Genomic DNA, 20,196 nt, shown 5'->3' on the forward strand with positions numbered 1-20,196 from the left:
GACGTAGGAGAGGAAGACTAGAGAAGTGGCACTCGCTCACGGCCTGGGTTTCCTATGTGTGAAACAAGCGCGGCTGCAGTACGGCCAGCTCCGAGCCCTGCAAACCGTGGGTCAGGCCCTGCAAACTCGTGAGACCTGCTTACAAATCAGGGCAGCTGGGGGCTTGTCACTTGCCCTCCAGTGTCTGACCCTTGGGGTACACGCGGGTCACGTGACGATCCCCCCTTTGTTCCCCCTCCCCACGAACAGGAGGGCCAGCACCTTGCCATGGGCTTTGCCAGTCCCGGCTGAGCGCCTCGCCTACCGCAGCCCCAGGCGCGGAGCTCCAGCCCGCAGGGCAAAGGCGCGAGGCCCCGCGGCCGGGCTGCCCGTGCAGGCCCCGCCCGCGCCGGAGCTGAGCCCGGGACGCCGCTGGGGTCAGAGGTGCCGGCGGAGGCGGCGGCGGCCATGGGGAGACGCGGCCGAGGCGGCAGGAGGTTGCCGCTGCTGGCGGAGCGGGTGGGCGCCGGGCGCCGAGCGATCCCCGCGGCCCGGCCTGGCCCGGCTGCAGCGGCCCGCCGCGGTGTGTCCAGGCCGGGCCGGCCCAGTCCCTGTCGCCGGGGAGAGGCGAGCGGCCCGGCCCGGAAGCGGGGAGCGCACGGGTAGGGCCCCAGACCCGCTCCTAGGCCGCGGGGCCGGGCAGGTGCCTACGGGGGGAACCCTGGGGAATGGGGCGGGGCGGGATGGGGTCACCAAGGGAAATGGGCAGGTGCTTGGGGCTGGGGTGGGGGGCTGATGGTGATGTGGGACAGGGGGCACCCCAGGGTGATGGGAGCTGTCCAGGGTCCTGGTAGGTCAGGGTGTGGGCTGCAGAGCTAGGTAGGAGCCTGGGGCGGGGCAGGGCCACCAGAGGACGGTTCAGTTATAGGGACCAGGCAGCGGGTGGCTCTGGGTGACAGGAGATGCAGAGCTAGACAGATGTTGGGTGGGGGCTACAGGCCGTGATGAGCTGCCAAAATCTTAACAATCCAGTTTCCTCCTCACCCCACCAGGGGGTCGTTGCCCTCCCCCACGCCCCCTGGGACTCCTGCCCCATCCAAACCCCCGCATTCCTTGACGCCCCCCCCCGGGACTCCTGCCCCATCCACTCCTCTCCCCCTATCCCCTGACTGGGCAGGAGGGTCTTGTGGGCCACCATAGTGGGTGCCCACCCCACCCCTAAGAGCCACAGGGACCTGCCAGGGGGCGAGGTGGGGAGTCCCAGTGGTGCTTATTTGGGGCAGCTCCTAGGAAGCATCCGGCAGGTCCCTCTGGCTCCTAGGGGCGGGGTAGTGTAGCAGCCATTCCCCTCACTGATCCCATCAAAAGTGGCGCCTTAGGCGACAACTCCATGGGTGCTCCAGGGTTGGAGCACCCATGGGGAAAACTTGGTGGGTGCAGAGCCCCCACAGGCAGCTCCCCGCCCCACGCCCGGCCCCAGCTCTCCTCCGCTCTGCCTCCTCCCCTGAACGCACCGCCCCGCTCTGCTTCTCCGCCCCCCGGCTTCCCGCGAATCAGCTGTTCGGCAGGAAGCCGGGGAGGGCTGAGAAGCAGGCCGTGGCTTCCTGCTCAGGCCCACGGTGGTGGAGGTGAACTGGGGCGGGGAGCGATTCCCCTGCGCACCCCCAGGGTTAACTGCTGCAGTGCGGATGGCCTTCCTCGCGCCCGCCCCCCTCCCCAGCTCACCTCCACCTCCCTAGGCCTGAGCGCGAAGCCACCGCTTGCTTCTCAGCCCCCCGGCTTCCCATGCAAACAGCTGATTCGCGGGAAGCTGGGGGCGGAGAAGCAGAGTGGGGCGGTGCGTTCAGGGGAGGAGGTGGAGCGGAGGCAAGCTGGGGCCGGGCACGGGGCGGGGAGCTTCCTGTGGGGGCTCCGCACCCACCAAATTTTCCCCATGGGTGCTCTAGCTCTGGAGCATCCATGGAGTTGGCACCTAAGGCACCACTTTTGGCTGGTTGTTAAATTTAGAAGCCCTTTCAAAACTGGTTGTCCCTCGTGGGACAGCTCCCCACCCTTGCAGAACAACCGGTTCTAAAAGTGCTTGTAAATTTAACAACCGGTTCCCGTGAACCAGCTCCAGCTCACCACTGGCTACAGGGTAATGGGGGGCTGGACAAAGTCTCTGGGGCAGGAGTGCTTCTGGGTGATGGGGGCTGTGGGGCTGGGCAGGAATCCAGGGGGGCTGGCTGGGTAGTGGGGCCTGCAGTGTTTATGACACTGCTTTGGATTTATCTATAGGCCCAGCCGGGCAGATGAAAGGCCCAGTGTAAGACTTGGTTTTGCAGCCCTATTGTCTCTTGAGGGTGTTGGCATGGACCTAACCTCTTCCCCATCCTCTGGTGCTAGTCCCTGCTCTAGCAGTGCTGCTGTAATCCTGGCAATTCATCATGGGACCCAGGGTCTTGCTGTGACTTCTCCACAAATACCATACTGGGAGTCCTGCCTGTTCCCAGTGCCCTCCTATTCCCCAGCATTCACACCCACTAAAGGATTTCCCTGCAGTAGGAAAAGAAAGATTCAGTTAGCAAGTGACCTGCTACCTTTGGGAGCTTTAGTGACCATTTAAGCATTGCCCAGATGGATAGGTGAGGGGCAGAGAGGCAGAGTGCATGCTAGGACCTAGCAAACAAAGCTGCATTGGGACTCCTTCCCCAGATGGTGCAGAAACTGTCTCATTTGCTCTTGAGGTTGATAATAGTGATGTTGATAAAGGCAGATGCTTTCCCAGTTCTGCTGTCCCAGCGCTAGTTTGGAGACTCCACTTGCAGTATTATCTAGTGGCTGGAATGAGGACTCTTGGGTTCCTGTCTTCTCTCGGCCACTGATTCACTGTGTGGTCTTTAAATCATTTCATCTCTATGCGCCTCATTTTCCTGATCTTTGCAGCTTAGTTAATTACATATTTGCTCTTACAATAATATGCATGCTGAGAGCCTCTGATGGTGGGTGAATGGACGTCTCCTCTTAGTAAACCCCTTTCTCCAGAGACGCAGCCACCAAAACACTGAAAAAACCTTTGAAAAGTTGATTTCTCACTTCAGTTCTGACACCTGTCCCTCTCCACCCTGCTTTGCCTTGGTTTGTTTTTCAGAATGATCAACTTTTGCCCGCAGTGTGGCCAGAAGGTAGAGACGGCATTTCATTTCTGCCCTGTCTGTGGGAATAAGCTGCCTAAAGAAGAAGATGAGGAGCCAATGCAACTCTCTCCAGATGCCTCTTTGTCCTCTCTGAAAGGTAGGTAAGACTGGGTTAAACAGCAGCCTCTTTGGATAGAGATTCTGGATTAGCCAAGAATTATAGCCCTGATTATAAGAAGTTGTGGAGCACTGGCATACCAAGTACATGTCTGTCTGAATAGATCCTCTTATTGCCTGCTTTAGGGTATGCAAAATAGTTGTCTTTGATGGCAGTGCAGTGGAAGGGAGTGAATGCAATCTGACCTGAGGAGTAGAGTCCCAGGACTCCTGGGTTCTGAACCAGCTCTGCCACAGGCTCACTATGTGACTTCATCTGTGCCTCAGTTTCTCCATCTGTAAAATGGGGCTAACAGCCCCGACCTGTTTTGTGGTGCGGGAGGAGTGTGGGTGTGAGGTGTTTCACCATAAAGGGCTTTGAGCCCCGTGAATGGAAGGCGCTGTAACTGCGGAGTGTTATGATCGACAATCATTGGAATACCGTGGATGGCATTGTGAGGGTTTGTTTCTTTAATCGTTCAGCCCTGAGGCAGGATGAGCCGTATCCAGCAAGAAAGACAGCGGAGTGGATGTCTTCTGAGAAAATGCCAGCTTCCACTTCGACTGAAGAGGAGGCTTGGAGCCCATCAGCTGCTTCGCCAAGCACCAAGGTGGCATTAAAGGGTGAGAGTTGGGGTGTTCCTCACTACTGCTATGCTCATGTGGGGGTGGGGCAGACAGCTACTTCATGGCACTTAAGGAGCACTACAGACGTGGCTTGTTCAGCCCTTGTGTCATCCTGCCATCAAATCCCTTCCCTACCTCCTGGCTGAGGTACAGGGTGGTATGGATGGGTTACAAGAGATGTTTGATTGTCCACTACTGGAAGGAGAATACATGAAACCCAGGGCCTCACTGCAGGAGCAAGGTGAAGTGTCTGGGAATGAGAGATGGGGAGCTGTATCAGGCTGGGGTGGTATTATCACAGTGTCTCTGGTTGGAATCTGAGCTGCTGGAGAGCAGCAGGACTCACTCTGTCTGTAGTGCCCTGTTATCTGATCAGAGCCCTGCTTTTGTGTCCTCTTCAAAGCAAAGTTCAGTCCCCGATCTCCCCGGCGGCTCAAGTCCACCTCCGTGGCACCTCTCCCAGAGGGCAAGATCCTGACCGACCAGAACAGCAAGCAGTGGAAACTGGGGAAGCTTTTGAACCAGAGCGAGTGTGGGCTGATGTATGAAGGTGCTGTGCGATCTCATGCTGGGATGCCATCTGAGGGAGGAGGATGAGGATGTGGGGTGGGGAGTAGAGGAAGAATAGCCCTCCCTTCCTCTCTTCTTGTGGCATGCTGAAAGCTCAGTCTACTGAGGAGGATCCCTCAGGGGATGTGACGAGAGGGGGAACTGCTTCTTGAAAGAGATCATAATTGAAGCCTCTTGCTGACACTTCCCAGTTTGCAGACAGAGCCAGTCACCGGTGAATTTGTATTTTAGGTAAATAAGGGATTTAGCTGCCCTTCCCCATCCTGATCCTGCCTCCTCTGACTCTATCAGTTCAGCAGACTCCCTGATTGCCATGTACGGTGCAGCAAGCACCTGGAGTGCCCTCGTAGGCCCATACCCCCAGAATCCTTTGCTCTATCTGCAGCAGGTCTTCCAAAGAGAGGCCCTGTGCAAAGGATGCTGGAAGTGCATCCAACGTTCTACCCAGCATATGTCTGTGTAGTGGTAGTATTTAAAAGCTGAGGGTTAGACTATTAATTCTTCCCTCCATTTTAGAGCATCCCTGTTCCACCCCACCTCACACACAAGTGGAAACAACATGTTCTGAGACTTGGAGGAGGTCATAGATGTCCCATACATTTCTTATGTGGAAAGGGACAGCATTAAAGGGTTGAAAGCCATTGATCCATCTCCTGTCCCTAGGAGAGGATAACATGCACTTTTGGCAGCTCTCTCATTGGCTTGGGATCTTACACAGTTTTCTATATTTGTGTTTTGTCAGAAGACTGTGGCGCATCTCTCTCCTGGTATTGATGAATCATTTTATTTACATGCCTGGTTTAAAGAGCAGAGTCCCTTGATACTACAGCAATGCCTAGGTGCTCCAGTGCTTGTTGCTTTAGCAGTGTCTGGAGAGAGTTGAGACAAAGGTCTTATAACTCTGAAGCAAGGTGGGTATTGTCATGCAGCCACTTGCAAAGAGGCCTCCACAGATGGTATTTTCACAGTCCCAAGGTGAGGGAGGCAGAGGATAACTGAGAATCAAGCCACTCTTGCACTAGTTTCTGAGCAGCTAGCATTTAAGTACTTCTGTCCTGTGCACCTGTAACCTCATTTGTTCCATCCTTCCACAGCACAGTCGGCATCTGGAGCCTGCCCTCAAAAGCAAAGATACTCTCTCAAACTTGTGAGTTCTGGTCTGTTCCGTGTATGGGGCCCTTTGGTCTGACCTACCAGCACTGCTGGTATCATGGTGAAAGGAGTGGTAGAATGCAGAAGCTCAGATCATAATGGTTCCCTCTAGTCTTATTCTCCATAAGATTTCACAGTGTTAACTAGAATAATTGTCTTTGTTGTCGCAGGTGAAGTTAGTCAGAGAAATGAGGAAATAAACTGCATAGGTTAAAGACCTTGTACAACTCCCTGGGGAGTCTTGCTTAGACTTCAATGGAAGCTGGATCAGGAGGCCCTTAATAAATAGCAGTGAGCAAAGCTGTAAGGAAGACAGATCTAAAGATTTAAAAAAGTCACCCCAAAGTGGCTGCCCTTTAGATTACAAAGCTAAATTCTACCCTCTGTTACACCTCTGCTGTCCTGTTGATTTCCTGGTTGTAAATGAGGGTAGAGTTTGTCCCTTTTTGTTTATAAACTTAGTATGCATCATAGGATCTTCTTTAAGCCTGTTTTGTAAAGGTTAACAACAACAAAACTCTAGAAAGTGTAATTTAAAACTCTTGGCGTGCGTGTGTTTTATGTTGTTTTTTGTCCCCAGAAGTACTGAACACTCTATAGTCTGAAAAGTGACTGTAGATCTAATACTGAGCTCTTCTATAACTGTCACCTCTCTTTGATGCCAGAATGAGTTTATAAAGTCAAATGCTGATTGTTCTAAATTTGTTACCCTGTGACAGCTCCCCTGGCATCTGCCAGTCCAGCCGGGCTTTCCAGAACTGGCATCATTCCCAATCATAAATAGTCTGCAATTGGAATTTCGCTGACTGTGCTTGACAATGCACGAGCCAAAGTGGTATCCAGGTCACTGTCCTGTGTCTGCCTTGGCTCTTCTGATTAATGGGATTGAGAAATTATCATTAGCAAAACCCAGGGATGACTCCTAGGAAAGAGGGGTTTTAGGAAGAATGAGCCCACTTAGTCACTGGAATAGTGTCACTGGACCTGTGCCAGGGAAGAACCAGTTAAAAGGTGCATAGGAAAACATTACTGGGGAGCCTTCTCCAATGAAGGGTTAACAAGAAATGTTTAACACCACAAAGAATGTGTCGATAGAACTAACAGATTGCCAGGAAACCTTCATCTCTGTGTGTTGACAGTACTATAGAACAGTACCAACTCTTCCATTCAGCAGTCCCGTCCCATGCCAGCACCACCATCTGCCCTGACACTGCATTGTTTCTACAGCCCAAATCCTTCCCTTTGCAGTGGCAAAGGATTATGGGATATGGCAGGACACTGTTTTTGTTCATGGATACAAGGTCTTAGTTGTGGGATTTGAGGGTTCAGAAAGCAGGACAGGTTCAGTACACATTCCACCAGCCAAAATACTCTTGGTGGGGAGGTACTGAAAGAATTTTGCAGTTTAATCTGCACCACCTGCCAATTTACAGCACTACTCACCAGATGTGGGCAGGGCTAATGATATCAAACTGGGCCAGTGGATCTGAAATTGTCACCTCTCCCTCTCTGTGATGTCTCTCCTAAGCTAGCATGTGGCATCCTGCAGCTTCTGGATAATACATTCAGGCCATTAGGGAACTGCAGTGACAAAAGAGCAATACCAAATGCACGTGGACAGATACATGCTGGTATGTAAGAAGGCATTCTGGGAACCCCAGAGGGTTTGGGGCTCAGTACAGCACCCAGACATTTGGCTGCAGCTTCTCAGGGGTAGGAAGTGGCATGAGAACAAGCTTCCTTGCCAGATTTCTGGTACTTCTTGGCAGGTTGAACTACAGGGGGAGTGGCCTTTCTCAGGGTTCAGTGCAGCTCCTGTTGTTAGAATTCCCATGTTATCTCACACGGCCATGCCCCTGCTGTGGACAAATAGAGTTTCACCTTCAAAGCTGTCACCTGGCTCCTTCCACCAGCTCTGAATGACCTGAGGAAACTCATCGAACCAAATTTCAGTAAGCTCCTCCATTGGAAGGCTCCAACCCCAGAAAGAGCTGCAGGATCACACAGTTCCGACCAATTTAGGGGGCTTCATTCTCTGGGGCACTTAGTTACCTGCAGAGAGCACTGAGCAGTAGCACTTGAGCTATCTGTCCTGAGGCCTTCCCGTGCTTGGGTTAGCTGTGCTGTATTGATAGTGGGAGGTGGTGTGGTTCAATAGATAGGGCACTGGACTGAGAGGCAGGAGACCATGTTCTGTTCTTAGCTCTGCCACTGACCTCCTGGGTGACTCCCCCTCTCCTTAGCCCCCCTCAGTGCAGCACTGTGAGATCCATAGGTGAGAAGAGCTAGGGCAGGATTCTTACGCCCGCACTCTCCCTAGTAAATGGACGTGGTGGTGATACTGACGCAGCACATCGCTGAAGGTAAAACAGTGCAGCTTTATCTCTCTCTCCTCCCAACCCTCAGGACACCAAAGACGGCAGGCTCTACAACGAGCAGATCTTCCTGCAGCGAGCGGCAAAGAAAATCACAGGTAAGTGACATTCCTGAATGGTTGGGTTCCCAATCTGCAGTTCCTCCCTGTGCATCTGCTAGGAGACACTCCAAAGGCAAGACTCAGGTGACTCAAATCGTTGGCTGACCTGTGCCTCAAAGAGTGTTGAGTGCTAACCAGCGTGTTTAGAAATGACTCTCCCAGGAGCAGGAAACCTCAGGGTGTCTGTTGGGCAGCACCTTCCCATTCCCAGCTTGGTGTTTTTCCTTGCTGCGCTCAGCAGGGGAACTCCTCTGTACAGTTCTCTGTCTCACTGACAACTGTTTAACTCTGCACCCTGACCCCTCTGGAGTTGACTGGATTCCATCCCATGGCTGTTCCATCAACCCTGGCTGTGCAGAGCTGCTCTCTGTCCAGCTAGCTGAGCCTGGGGCACTCCAGTCAGAGCATGACGTCTGGGGAGTAGGGATCCAGGTCAAACCTGCCCCTTTGTGATTCCCACCTCCCTTATATGTGGACATAGGTCTCCATGCCATTCCCCTTCTCAGAATACCTAGGGCTGTATCATCCCACACCTCTCCCCCTTCCCTGGCCTGGATCTGGCATCCCCACACCCCGATCCCCTCATCCTACCCTTCCTGTAACTCCTGCTGCCTGCCACTGAGCTTTTAGTATCACGTCGGATTGCCTGCTACTCTGGCTTTTATGGGGGCGGCTCAGGTGACAGGATGAGCCTTGAATTCTCAATTGCCCAGTGCAGAGGGTCTGTATCTGTGGGGGGAAGGAAAAGCGCTGCAGGGATGCTCTCACTGTTTGCAGAGTTCCATAGCCAGCAGCATGGCAAAGCCGTGCCCATCTGTCCTGTTGTCTCCTTCCTAGTGGATAAGTGGAAGAGGATGCACTCGGTGCCCTTGCTGGGGATCCCAAATTGCATTGGCTTTGGACTCCATGCGAGTAACTACAGGTAAGGCAGGTCTGCAAGCTGCCAGATGGGGACAGCTGGGGAGTTTCCTCCTGCCCAGGACTCCACTATCCTCTTTATCTCCTCGTTCCCCACTGCCAGGCTCTTGCTGCAGCCTCTCTCTTCTCCCTCACAATACCACCCTTTTCTGTCTCCCCTGCCCACCCCACCAGCTACTGACCCACTGTCTGTGCATTGGCCCTCTCATCTGATTACTATAACCCCGGCTTCCTGGGCCTCCTTGTCTCTCCTCCCAGGTAGTCTCTCCAAACTGTAGCAGGTAAAATGCTTTTCCCCTCTTACTGCGCTGACCTTCATTAGCTTCCAGCATCATAGTGCTTACCCCACTGCTGTCTGCTTCCCGCCATTTGCTCTCCCAGCCTCTTCCTTCTTCCACTCTTGCCTTTGCATCTTCTTTCATGCTGCTGCTAAGGCTTGGAACGCTCTCCCGCTCCCTGTGCACATAGTGACTTCTCTCTCTTTCACCTCCTCTTCCCAGGAATCGTCCTTCCTGCTGTCCCTTCTCCCTTGCTTGGCATCTTGACTGTCTGGGCTCTGTGTGGAAGGGAATGTGGTAATGAGTCGATAATACTTCAGAGGGAATGCTGACCTGCCAGTGTCTCTCCCTCTCCTCTCCACAAACAGTTTCTGTTGTCAAATACGAGGGAAGCTGTGCCTTTGTTACCCTAGAGAGTAAGGGAAAACAGTTTAGATCAAGATTGGTAGCTGAGCTACCCAAATAAACTTTGAGACCCTCCCATGACAGGTGCTGATCAAGCGCAATGTGTTCTTCTCTCCTCTCTCACAGGTTTCTGGTGTTCCCTGAGTTAGGGCGAACCCTTCAGTCAATCCTGAACGATGGCACGAACCTATTGACGGAAAAAACGGTTTTCCAGATCGCCATCAGGGTGGTATGTGGCAGGCTGATCCTTTTGGGGGTTGTTCAGAGTGGGATTCTCTCTGGCCTTTGCAAGGATGTTAGTTCCAGGGCAGGCCAAGGTTGGGACCAGTGCATCATGGGTGATTCCTGCGCAGCTGCTGCTTGTGCATGGCCTCCGGGGGAATGTTAAGGAAGCTTCACAACTTACTTTCCAAACACACGCACAAAAGAGAGAAGGGAAATTGCTCAAACTTGCTAGAGTAACTTCCGGAGGGCCAGACTTTCTGAAGCACTGAGCACCCACAGATCCCACTGAAGTCAATGGGAGAGAGCAACTTTCGCTAAGCACCTTTAAAGATCAGGTACAGCAGACTGAGCCGGGCTCCAGTCTCTGACTAGTATAACATGGTGCGTGGGCATGGAGCTGGTTGGGGCTGTTTGTGATGAACTTATGGGTCTATTAATGTTCTTCCCCAAGGAATTTGGGAGACAGAGTGATTGGGACCCCCCTGAATTTCTCAGGTACCTCCCAACATGAAAAGCAGAGAGAGGAAGAGGCTGTGCAGTTAGCCTGCTCCTTAGTCTCCCAGCTACCACGAGCCTGGGGAAGATGCTCTAGTTCAGAGTTCACTGGGGATGCTGAAGGGCTGTGCGTGGGTGTGACGTCTTCTGTTCTGCCCCCAGCTAGACTCCCTGGAGTACATCCATGGAAACGAGTATGTGCACGGGGACATCACAGCAGAGAACATCTATGTGAACCCAGACGACCTTGCAGAGGTAGGAAATGAGAACGGCAAGAGCAGAGAGAGGTAGCAGGAGAAGAGGGGCAATGCCCTAGCCAGAGCAGTCTCTTATGGAGGGGAGGGTTGATTCCTGGCTGCACCCTGTGTCAGTGCAGCCCCAGAGCAGGTGCTGTGTGCAAGATTGCAAGGGTCACTGTACCCAACGTGTTCACCCCCCAGGCAAAGGATTTGGGCTCCCTTCAGTCTCTGCATCTTAAGGGGTGGTGCAGGGAGAAGGGGTGGGATCTCTTAAACTGGAGAGGGGACATTGGGAGGTGAGGGGCTCCTGTGTGCTCCCAGAGCAGCAGCACTCTCCTCCTTCCCCTTGCATGGTCGCCCAGGAAGACATTTCACAGTCTCTCTCTCTCAACTAGGTTACCCTGGCGGGTTACTGCTTTGCATTCCGATACTGCCCAGGAGGAAAGCACGTGGCTCAGCGTGAAGGCAGAAGGACTCCTCATGAGGGCACCATTGAGTTCATCAGCCTGGATGGGCACAGGGGAGCTGGTGAGGCCACAGTCCCTGATGGGTTGGCGAGACTGTGACCGCTCTCCTCCCCTGCCATCCCAGCTTGCTTGGGGCTCCCTCTGCCTGTATCCTTCCCCCTCACTGTTCTTCCATTAGCTGTTGGAACGGCTTCCTCTCTGGTCAGCCTGCTGCTCCCTCCTCCCATGCAGCTGCTCCGCTACTTCCACAGTCGCCAAGTGACTCAGGCAGGAGCGTGACATGGTGGGAGAATATTTGCATTCCATGCGAGGTTGTGGTAACCCAGCCATGGAGGGGAGTGGAAATCCAGAACAGTGGGTGCTGGTTTAATGGGTATCTGTAAAGCTTGGCAGAGTGCATTTCTTGCTGATTCAGGCCAATGTATGGGGGGCGGAGGGGGTTCCCCAGCCTGTGTCCAATTGTGGTCTCATGGCCATCTCCATGAGATGCTTGTGCATCTCAACCTGCTCGTCAGAGATGAGGACATTGGAGGTTCTGACCTGGACCACACGGCGGTGAGAAGGAACTGGAGACACGGTTGGCCGGTCTGCCCCACCCTTTATCACCTAGGACAGAAGCCTGAGATGAGTCAGGGCGCATGTGTGGACCAACGGATGCTACTTCAGATTCTGCAACTCTGGGCGTGTGCTGCACATGCGTAACCCTCAGTGAATACAATAGGGACCATCACTTGAAGAAGAGCTGAGGCACAAAGAGGTGAAGAGGCGCTCCCAAAGTTGCAGTGAATTGGTGGCTGAGCTGGGATGAGAACCCAGGAATCCTGACTCTAATCACTAGGCCACTCTACTAGGAAATGTTTCCTGCTGTTCAGCCTTATGCTTTCCAGAGCTCAGTTCTATGCTGTCCCCTTGTGGGGAGGGACCCCCTTGAACCAGGCCTTTTTGGGTATTACTCCCAAACTCTGGTTTTCTCACTGTGTTTCCTGAGCTGCTGGGTTTCTCTCACTTTCCCATCAGGACCATCTCGCCGGAGTGACCTGCAGTCTCTGGGCTACTGCATGGTGAAGTGGTTGTGTGGCTTCCTGCCCTGGACTGACGAGCTGGCTGATGTGCTCAAAGTCATGGAGCAGAAAGAGAGGTGAGCCCTGGGGCTGGGGACCCTGCCTACCATTCTGGCCCTGGGAGGAAAGCAGTGAGGGAAGGGGGTTCAGAACTAATGGGGGACTCAATAGCCCTGGTGCAGATGTTGGGGTGTCTGAAATCTGTGACTGGAAGTGCTGCCTCCCATGGAAGTAGCTGGCCAAACTCCTCTTAATCGCAGTGGGAGCAGAATCCACCCTGAAATCACTGTGTGGGCGAAACGGGCTGGAGGGTTTGAGCTGAGCTGGTCATCATGCACTGCTTTCACCTGTCCCCATTGCTGGGGACAGTTTGTTCAAGCACTCGGTCCCTTCTTTCTTGTTTACTGGCGTTGGGTGTGTGCTAAATGCTGTAGGTACAAAACAGACGTGGTCGGGCTTCTGCGACTGTGCTTCGGCCGAAAACCAACTTCAGGTATGGACTTATACTGAGTGTGGCTGTGGGACCTAGCGGGTTGCTGTGTGTGAGGGCTGGTTGTTCACTGAAGCTAGAAACTGGGCTGTCTCCCCCATGCAGTCTCAGCTGATGGGCTGTGTCTGACCATAGTCATTCTAAACCCTTTGCTGCAGTGCCAGTCTGCTCATGAACTAGTAGCCTTGACCATGAGAGATGCCCTTGTAAATCCTGCCCAGGGAGGCCGTGGGAGCTTCAGAAAGGTTCCTGATACCTGTGTGGGGTGACAGCCCACTCAGGCTTCCCCATGGATCCAGTTTTTTCTCCTTGCTCTGCATCTTGCTGGAATACGGGTGATCTATATTCCCTGCATCAGCATCCATGCCGCATGAGGTGGTGATTCTGAGTCTTGCTACAGTGGGATGCTGGCCAGGGATTAAAGCAAGTGAGCAGGAACAGGGAGACCTTGGTTCTAGTCCCAGTTCTGCTGCTGGATGACCTTAGGCAAGGTGCCTCCCTCTTTGGGCCTGAGTTCCCCTATCAGTGCAGAGGAGGGGTCTGTTGGGAAAAGCCGCTGCGGAAGTGTTGTTTAGCATCTGGCTTAGCAACGCAGGGAGTGAATGCTGGGGCTGCTGCTCTGGAGAACCACAGCCATTCCTGTGAGTGTCTGTACCACTTTACAGATGCTCTGCATAGCTACCTGCAGCAAGCAATGGCCTTGGCCTTTGAAGAGGAGCCAGATTACGAGGCACTGCGAAAGCTCTTGGGGAAGCCACTGGAGATGAGAGCTTCGGCTTATGACTCGGTGGATCTCAAGTTGGTGCCTTAGGTAAGGCACTTTCTATGGGGGTAGCAGGTTGGGGGAAGCACAGTCACACACACCCCACCCCAGATTACTTCAGCTGGCAGTGGTGACCACAACCTTGTTATTAGATCTCCCCTCTGCATGTGAGTGTAACACGGTATGCAGGGAGGAGGCTTCTCTCTGCACTGGTTGTGAAGCTCTAGGAGGGCTTAAGGGACTCTGTCCACTCCAGTGGGGCCTGTGTTAACCCTCAGAGCACAGAGGGTGCTCATTTTCCATTCCTCAGCCCTCCTTCCCCACTCGAGCATCCTGCCCCTCCCTCCGACCTCTTTGTGATCAGTTTCCTCCCCATCTCCAGTTGTGTTGAGAGTGGGTGTGGAGTCTGGTGGAGAACATACATATGGGTTCAAGGAAAGTTTCTGGCAGCAGGGAATAGGACTTCCTATCAGGAAGAGTGATGTCCCACCCTGCTTCCTCACGGCTGGGGAGCCTCACATGCTGGGCTCAGGTCTCTCCCCCTAACACTGTTCCCATTTATCATCACCAGGGAACTCAGCAGTTCTGAAAAGGCTAAGATGTCCTGAGGGTCACTGATCAGTACAAGGGGAGCTAGTTGGCTGGCTGTTCCCAAAGGCTGGAGCAAGATCAGAATTTGTGGCACTGTTCTTTGATGCTAAATGTGCCTAACCAGGCCAGATTGGCTTTGCCTCTCTCTGTGTCCCTGCCGCTCACAGACAGACTGTTGTCAGAGCTCTTTCTGGGTAGGAGAAATGAAGATGTGCACAGGCTTTAGGTAGAGAGCTGCCCAGCCTCACACCACGCTCATCCATCGAAGCAGGCGCTCCGCTTTCTCAGGGACGCTGACTGAACAGTGGACACTCACTCCGTCCCCTCCCTGGAGGCATAGGTGTAGCTCTAGTTTTGCTGAGTTCTGACAACTTGCCACCTTCAGAGGCTCCCAGGGCTAGCCTAAGCCCACGTCAGTAGGACCAGCCCTACTTTTGCCCTTTGGTATCTCTGTGGTGTCCATCATCTTGGGATCTAAGGTGGGCAGAGGATGTGGTCTTGCTAAAGCAGGCAGCACACGGCTGGTCAAGTCCACCTAAATCTGTGCTGGCTAAAATATCTCTTCCCGTCTTGGAAGCTGTAAAATTTGTTGGTAGCCACCAAGGTATTGAACCAAATTCAGCCCTAGCACAATCTAACGAATTAATGTGGTGACTTGGCCCTTTTCTCAGCTTAGAGTCAGGCCCAAGTAAATTAGCTCCAGGTGGCACTGCCAACAACTCTGGCACTGAGTAACAGAGTAGAAGGGGCTGGTCATGCTCCATCCCCTGATTTATGTTCTTGTTTGTGGCTTTTTAGATCTCAAGAAACTGACTAAAACTGTGAGAGGTTTAACCTATTGGAAGGGTCCTGCTCTGGGGCAGCTGGCGCCTGCTGTCCTTCATTACAGACCTGTTCTAGAATTCCTTGGGGATTTGATAGGAATTGTTTTTAGGGTTTTTACAGTGATTTTTAGAAAGCTGACTTCTGAGCCAGTGCTGTAGCTTAAGGAGCTCCAGCTAACATGAAGACTAAACTCCTCCTTGACAGATGGCTGCCCCAACCACTGTTTGGAACTACCTAGCAACTGGGAGTGTTGCCATAGGGGGACAGACTGAGCCTGGTGAATGGAAAAGAAATCAGGGATTTTCAATGTTTGTATCCTGCCTAATAAACACTGCTTGTTTTGTAATAAACGCTTTGTGGATGGATTCCCAACGCTCTGTTGTCTATGTTGATCCAGGGAGTATAGGCTCTTTATTTAAATCCTACGTGGCATCTACATTGCCTTTTCATCAGACCTGAAAGCACTTTACCAATGAGGGCATGCTTCTAGATGAGGAAGTGGAGGCACACAGGTGAAGTAACTTGGCTAAGCTCACAGGCAGTGACAGAGCTGGAAATAGAACTCGTGTGTCCTCATGCTCAAACCACAAGACTAGGTTGTCTTCCCTGAAAAGTAATTGGAAGGAAATTGTAGTAGCCAGTTAGATCTATATTAAAAAAAAAGCACCAAGTGTCTGAGTCATGAAATTTTCCCCTCCGTTCAATAAGCTGAGTAAAGATTCCAGCAATGGCCTGGATGCCTGCAGCACAGAAGGGGCCTGTTAATAAAACCCTCCTCATTTTTCAACCTCTGCTCAAGCAAACATTCCTCCAAGGCTGGATTGACACTGCCTTGTGGAAGATGGAGCCAGGCACTAGCCATGACCCAGTAGGGAAGCCTAGTGTGACTGGCCTTTGCTACCTTATTTTTCTACAAGAGATTTAATTTGTGATGTCGTTACGGGGGGCAAATGGTCAGGAGCCATACAAGGGGAAACATGGGCAAGTAAGAGCAGAGACCTGGAAAGTGTTTGCATTTGCCTGACTAGCTGTGTGACCTTGAGCAAGTCAGTTAGCCTTGCTGGGGCTTATCTGCATCCCTTCAAGAAGCTAGGTTTTTCATACAGTTTGATGTTTATCTTGGAGCTGTTACCCTTGCTCAGAAACAATGCAGGCTGGCTCCCCGTGAGGTCAGATACATGCCATTTTCATGTGAGAGTCATTGACATAATGCTCCTTTGAGCCATAAGCTGCACAGTTATTTGGTATAGTTCTAGTCTGCATTTTCCCTGCTAAGAATTCCTTATGTGAACTTACTACCAACAGATGCAGTTTTTAGCCCTACGTGCATGGGCCAGGGCAATTTCAAAAGCAGTCCCCTGCCCTGAAGACTTAAGTAGGACCAATACATATAGCATAGTGCTACTACCTACATAAGGGAGCTGGGGTTAAAAGCCTTTCCTCATTCCCTATAGAGGAAGGAGCAAAAGGTATTTAACAAGGACACAAGAAATCCACCTGTGTAGAAGTGCATGAGGGTCACATCTCCCACCATCCCTTAAGCTGTTTGGTTTTTTACTAAGTTGTAGCCTTTCTGCTGGTAGGTGCAACTGCTGCAAGGCTAGGTGCAGCTGGACACCACAAATGCCCCTAAAAGGCCATCTCAGTACCTGTCAGAGTCCCCACTTCTTGCTTCAGAGTTGATTCAGTACTTCCCATTGTGATCAGAATTGCTAACACAATGTGCTTAGGCTTTGATGTTCTGCAGGGATGGAGGTGCATGCTAAAATCTACTTGTTTTCCATTTGTCTAGGTGGTTAGAAGAGCCTTAATAGAATACCTGGCTACTGATTTCTGGCCCAGATCCACAAAAGTATTTAAGCACTTACCCACTATGGAGGAGGTGGGCTCCTAAGGAGGTGTAAAGCTAGGTTTCTACATGCTGAGTCAATGTAATCACCTGCTTTGTCAACCTTTTCCAGATAATAATTTCCAACTTTATAGCATTTTTTTTTAGTAGGTTACTATGGAGGGATAGAGGAAATATAAGAGTCAGGAGTTGTAGTGGAAAGTTCATAGGCTTATAGATGACTAGCTGTTACACAAGGAGGGCAAGGTTATTTACAGTTACAGACTAGAAATTAAACCAGTTCCATTTCACCTTGACAGATGAGGAAAAGTGCCTTAGAAACCCCACTTCTCTATGTTCCAGCTTTATGATCCACCTGCCAAACTGTCAGGCTAGTTCTAGGAGAGCAGCTCAAGATCTGGAAGAAGCCAGGCTTTGTAAATAATGTGCCTCCTGGAGATGCAGTATTCTCAAATCCAGCTTGTGAAAGTGACAACAGCAGCTTGCTTGATAAATCGCTGCTTTTCAATCTGTAAATGCTCAAGCTGGTAGCTGTAGAAAATAAGCCACTGTTTGCAGCTGCTAATATCTGTTCTGTAATGGTCTTAGTTGCAGAGACCATGGATCAGCTATAACCAACAGACTTATCTAGTAATAGATGACAGACTTGTATTGAGGCTCCTGCCAGTGACGTAACACCTTAAGTAAGTCACTTCACCTTTCTATGCCTTGAGGCATGTCACTGTCAGTCAATTTTCTCCCATCACAACCCCTTTACAACCAGCTCCTTTACCAGACACAAGCAATACCCCTGTTTTTTAAAGTAACACAGACAAATAAAAAAAAGATTGTTTTATACAAAAGTCACTACACTGTATGTGAACAGTCAGCGTCTCTGCCACAATAATTTCTCAACAAAGGAAGGTAAACAGGGAGTACAATTCCAGTGTTATCAGATGCTGAGCATGACAAACAGCTGCCAGAAATCTTGTACCATGGTATGTTCTCACCACCTGTTCTAGAGGGTCAACCCCTCTTGTAACAACTAAGTCAGTGGGTAAAGTAGCCTCTAGTCCCTCAGCTTCTTAGGGCTTTTGCTTTTCTTGTACAGCTTCCACAGACTGCATAAGGCATGGAATCCTTTATCCAGTATTGTGGGAAAGACACCAGCTCTTCCTTGCTGACTGGGATGTCATGGAGAAGTATCCAAGATAGGGCTTCACGTAGAAGGGTTATTTGCTATTGTTACATTGTTTCCTCTGTTCTAGTGTTCAAAATAAATTCAAACATGAAAGTAGAATCAGGCTCTGTTGGAGGCCATTTTGGAAGAATAGCAAGGAAGACAAACTGCAGTATGGACAGAATACAAAAGTGACACTGGGACTGAGTTCTTGGAGATTGCACCAGTGGTGCTGTAACTAAAGGCAAAAGGCAGTGAAGTGGTAAGGCACAGATAGGGTGTTTGCTCAAGTGAAGAACATATGGAGCTAGAGGGAGGGTCTGACTGACAGCTCTGTAAGTGAGTGATCTGACTGGAACTCCAGCAGTGTGGGACTAATAGAAGGCCTAGAGCCTGCCCCAAAGAAGGGACGTTTAAAAGCTCCAGTCTGTTAGAGTAAGTATCCCCACTTTCCACTACCACCCTTTGCTTAGCTCCAGAATATACTCTAGGGCAGTGTAGTTAATGTTCAGAGAAAGTAAGAGGGGCACCAACTGGAAGCAAGCTAACACCTTGCCTTAGCTTCAAGCACAAATAATCTGTTAAGGGAGTCTTCAGACAGCACTAACAACAAACAAACAGGAGAGGCTGCAGTGTTGACTGTGCTCCACCTCATGGCTGGCTACACAGTCAGGTTCCTTCGTGAGCTTTTCCTGGATTATGACAGTGTATGGGGAAAAACAGGTCATAGCAGCAGAGTTTTATTTTTTCCCCTTCTTCCTCTGCAGAGGAATCTGCTACCCCCTGGGCAATGCATTGCAAGGTAAAATCAAGATGGGTTTGGGTAGCACACAAGGGTTCTGGGTTCTCTTGACGTGCTCAAGACCAGAGGGGGTTCTTAATTTGCATAGGATCAGACTATAGGGAACATTTTAAAAAGCAGCTATCAAGAAACAAGGTAGCTCAGCACTAAGCCACAGAAGCATGAAATGGAGCTTGCAGAGCATGATTGGCATGGGCCATCTGACACTGACAATTACTTGCTACCTTCCCTGCAAGACTACACCAAAATACTGCTTCCCAGAGCCCTCTGAAATGAAAGTAAACAGCACTGAAATCAGAGGCTCAAGAAGCCCAAGTTCATCCTCTCTTCTTCACTATGCTCAGCCACGTTTTTCCGTTTGACTTGCCTTCTCTCACACTTGCCCTCAGTGGACCTGGGCTGGACAGATTGTAAATGTGATTTCAAGTAGTGAGGCAGGTATGGCCCTTTGTTCACGGCACTGCCCAGAGACAGTGCTGAGGTAGTTTTGATCGGTGCTCCAAAGCTGCCATCTACAGAGGAAGTAGGACTGGCACTGTGGACAGAGGAATAGCCTGAGGTGGCTTCTAGTGTGGGTTCTTTTCGACTGTGACCAGCAAGCCGCTGTTTCTCAGCATCTGGCTGCTCAGGCTTCCTTGCTGGTACATCCTGTCCAGGCCATTCCACAGCTAGGCTGTCTTCATCACTGGAATCCTGACAGCAATGCTCTGCTGGATCCATATAGACCACAGTTACATCCAGGACTCCACTGGGAGCAGTCACTAGAGGAAGATATAGAACAGTGATTTGGATCTACCTGAGCAGCAGTGTAGCGAGAGTACAGAAGTCAGAGCCAGGAACTCAAGATCTCTAATCCTGGGCGAGTAACACACAAGCTCTCATTTCTCCCTTGTGTAAAGTGGGGACTCCTCCCTAATCCACAAGTATGTTCTAACAGTTGTTTGTACAGGGGACATGGTATAAAAAGCTTTAAATCACAGCACTAATAAAACAAACAGGAAAGGCTGCAGTGTTGACAGTGCTCCACCACATAGCTGGCTACAGACAGATTCCTTCAATAGCTTTTCCTGGATTATGAGAGCAGCAAAAATCCCTTAATATGAAGCCATGAGGACTCTCCTTCACTCACCAATTGATTCAAAGTGCCCAGTGCTATCTGGGAGCACTACTACCTCACAGCAGACAGACAATACTCAGTAATCCTGTCTGCCATTTTCTACATTCTAGAGTCTGCAACCATTGAGCCATATAAATAATAAGGAAACAAAGAAAGAAGAAGTGGGACCGCTAAACACTGAGGAGGGAGTGGAGGTCAAGGATAATCTAGGCATTGCCCAATATCTAAACAAATATTTTGCCTCAGTCTTTAATAAGTCTAAAGAGGATCTTAGGGATAATGGTAGCATGACAAATGGGAATGAGGATATGGAGGTAGATATTACCATATCTGAGGTAGAAGCGAAACTCGAACATCTTAATGGGACTAAATTGAGGGGCCCAGATAATCTTCATCCAAGAATGTTAAAGGAATTGACACATGAAATTGCAAGCCC

At 51.0% G+C, this 20,196-nt stretch overlaps 2 protein-coding genes across 8 annotated transcripts in view; one reads left to right on the plus strand and one right to left on the minus strand.

Annotated features, from left to right (window-relative positions):
* The window catches only part of VRK3 (VRK serine/threonine kinase 3), a 23,435-nt gene continuing 3,239 nt past the window's right edge, over positions 1–20,196 (plus strand). The window contains exons 1-14 of one of the 6 annotated variants that reach the window (XM_038418321.1): positions 1–128; positions 3,110–3,252; positions 3,735–3,875; positions 4,282–4,428; positions 5,543–5,595; positions 8,007–8,073; positions 8,914–8,998; positions 9,804–9,906; positions 10,560–10,652; positions 11,032–11,164; positions 12,121–12,241; positions 12,599–12,657; positions 13,320–13,465; positions 14,807–15,198. In XM_038418321.1, coding sequence (XP_038274249.1) covers positions 55–128; positions 3,110–3,252; positions 3,735–3,875; positions 4,282–4,428; positions 5,543–5,595; positions 8,007–8,073; positions 8,914–8,998; positions 9,804–9,906; positions 10,560–10,652; positions 11,032–11,164; positions 12,121–12,241; positions 12,599–12,657; positions 13,320–13,465 — 1,365 coding nt within the window. In that variant the 5' untranslated portion in view covers positions 1–54 and the 3' untranslated portion in view covers positions 14,807–15,198. The other 5 variants (XM_043493304.1, XM_043493305.1, XM_038418317.2 and 2 more) reach the window with 5 other exon arrangements.
* The window catches only part of CCNF (cyclin F), an 18,793-nt gene continuing 16,098 nt past the window's right edge, over positions 17,502–20,196 (minus strand). For both annotated transcript variants that reach the window (XM_038418312.2, XM_038418316.2), the window contains one exon: positions 17,502–19,404. In XM_038418312.2, coding sequence (XP_038274240.1) covers positions 18,938–19,404 — 467 coding nt within the window. In that variant the 3' untranslated portion in view covers positions 17,502–18,937. The remainder of the gene's footprint in view (positions 19,405–20,196) is intronic.

Source organism: Dermochelys coriacea, chromosome 10, assembly GCF_009764565.3.
Source record: "Dermochelys coriacea isolate rDerCor1 chromosome 10, rDerCor1.pri.v4, whole genome shotgun sequence".
NCBI classification, from domain to species: Eukaryota; Metazoa; Chordata; order Testudines; family Dermochelyidae; genus Dermochelys; species Dermochelys coriacea.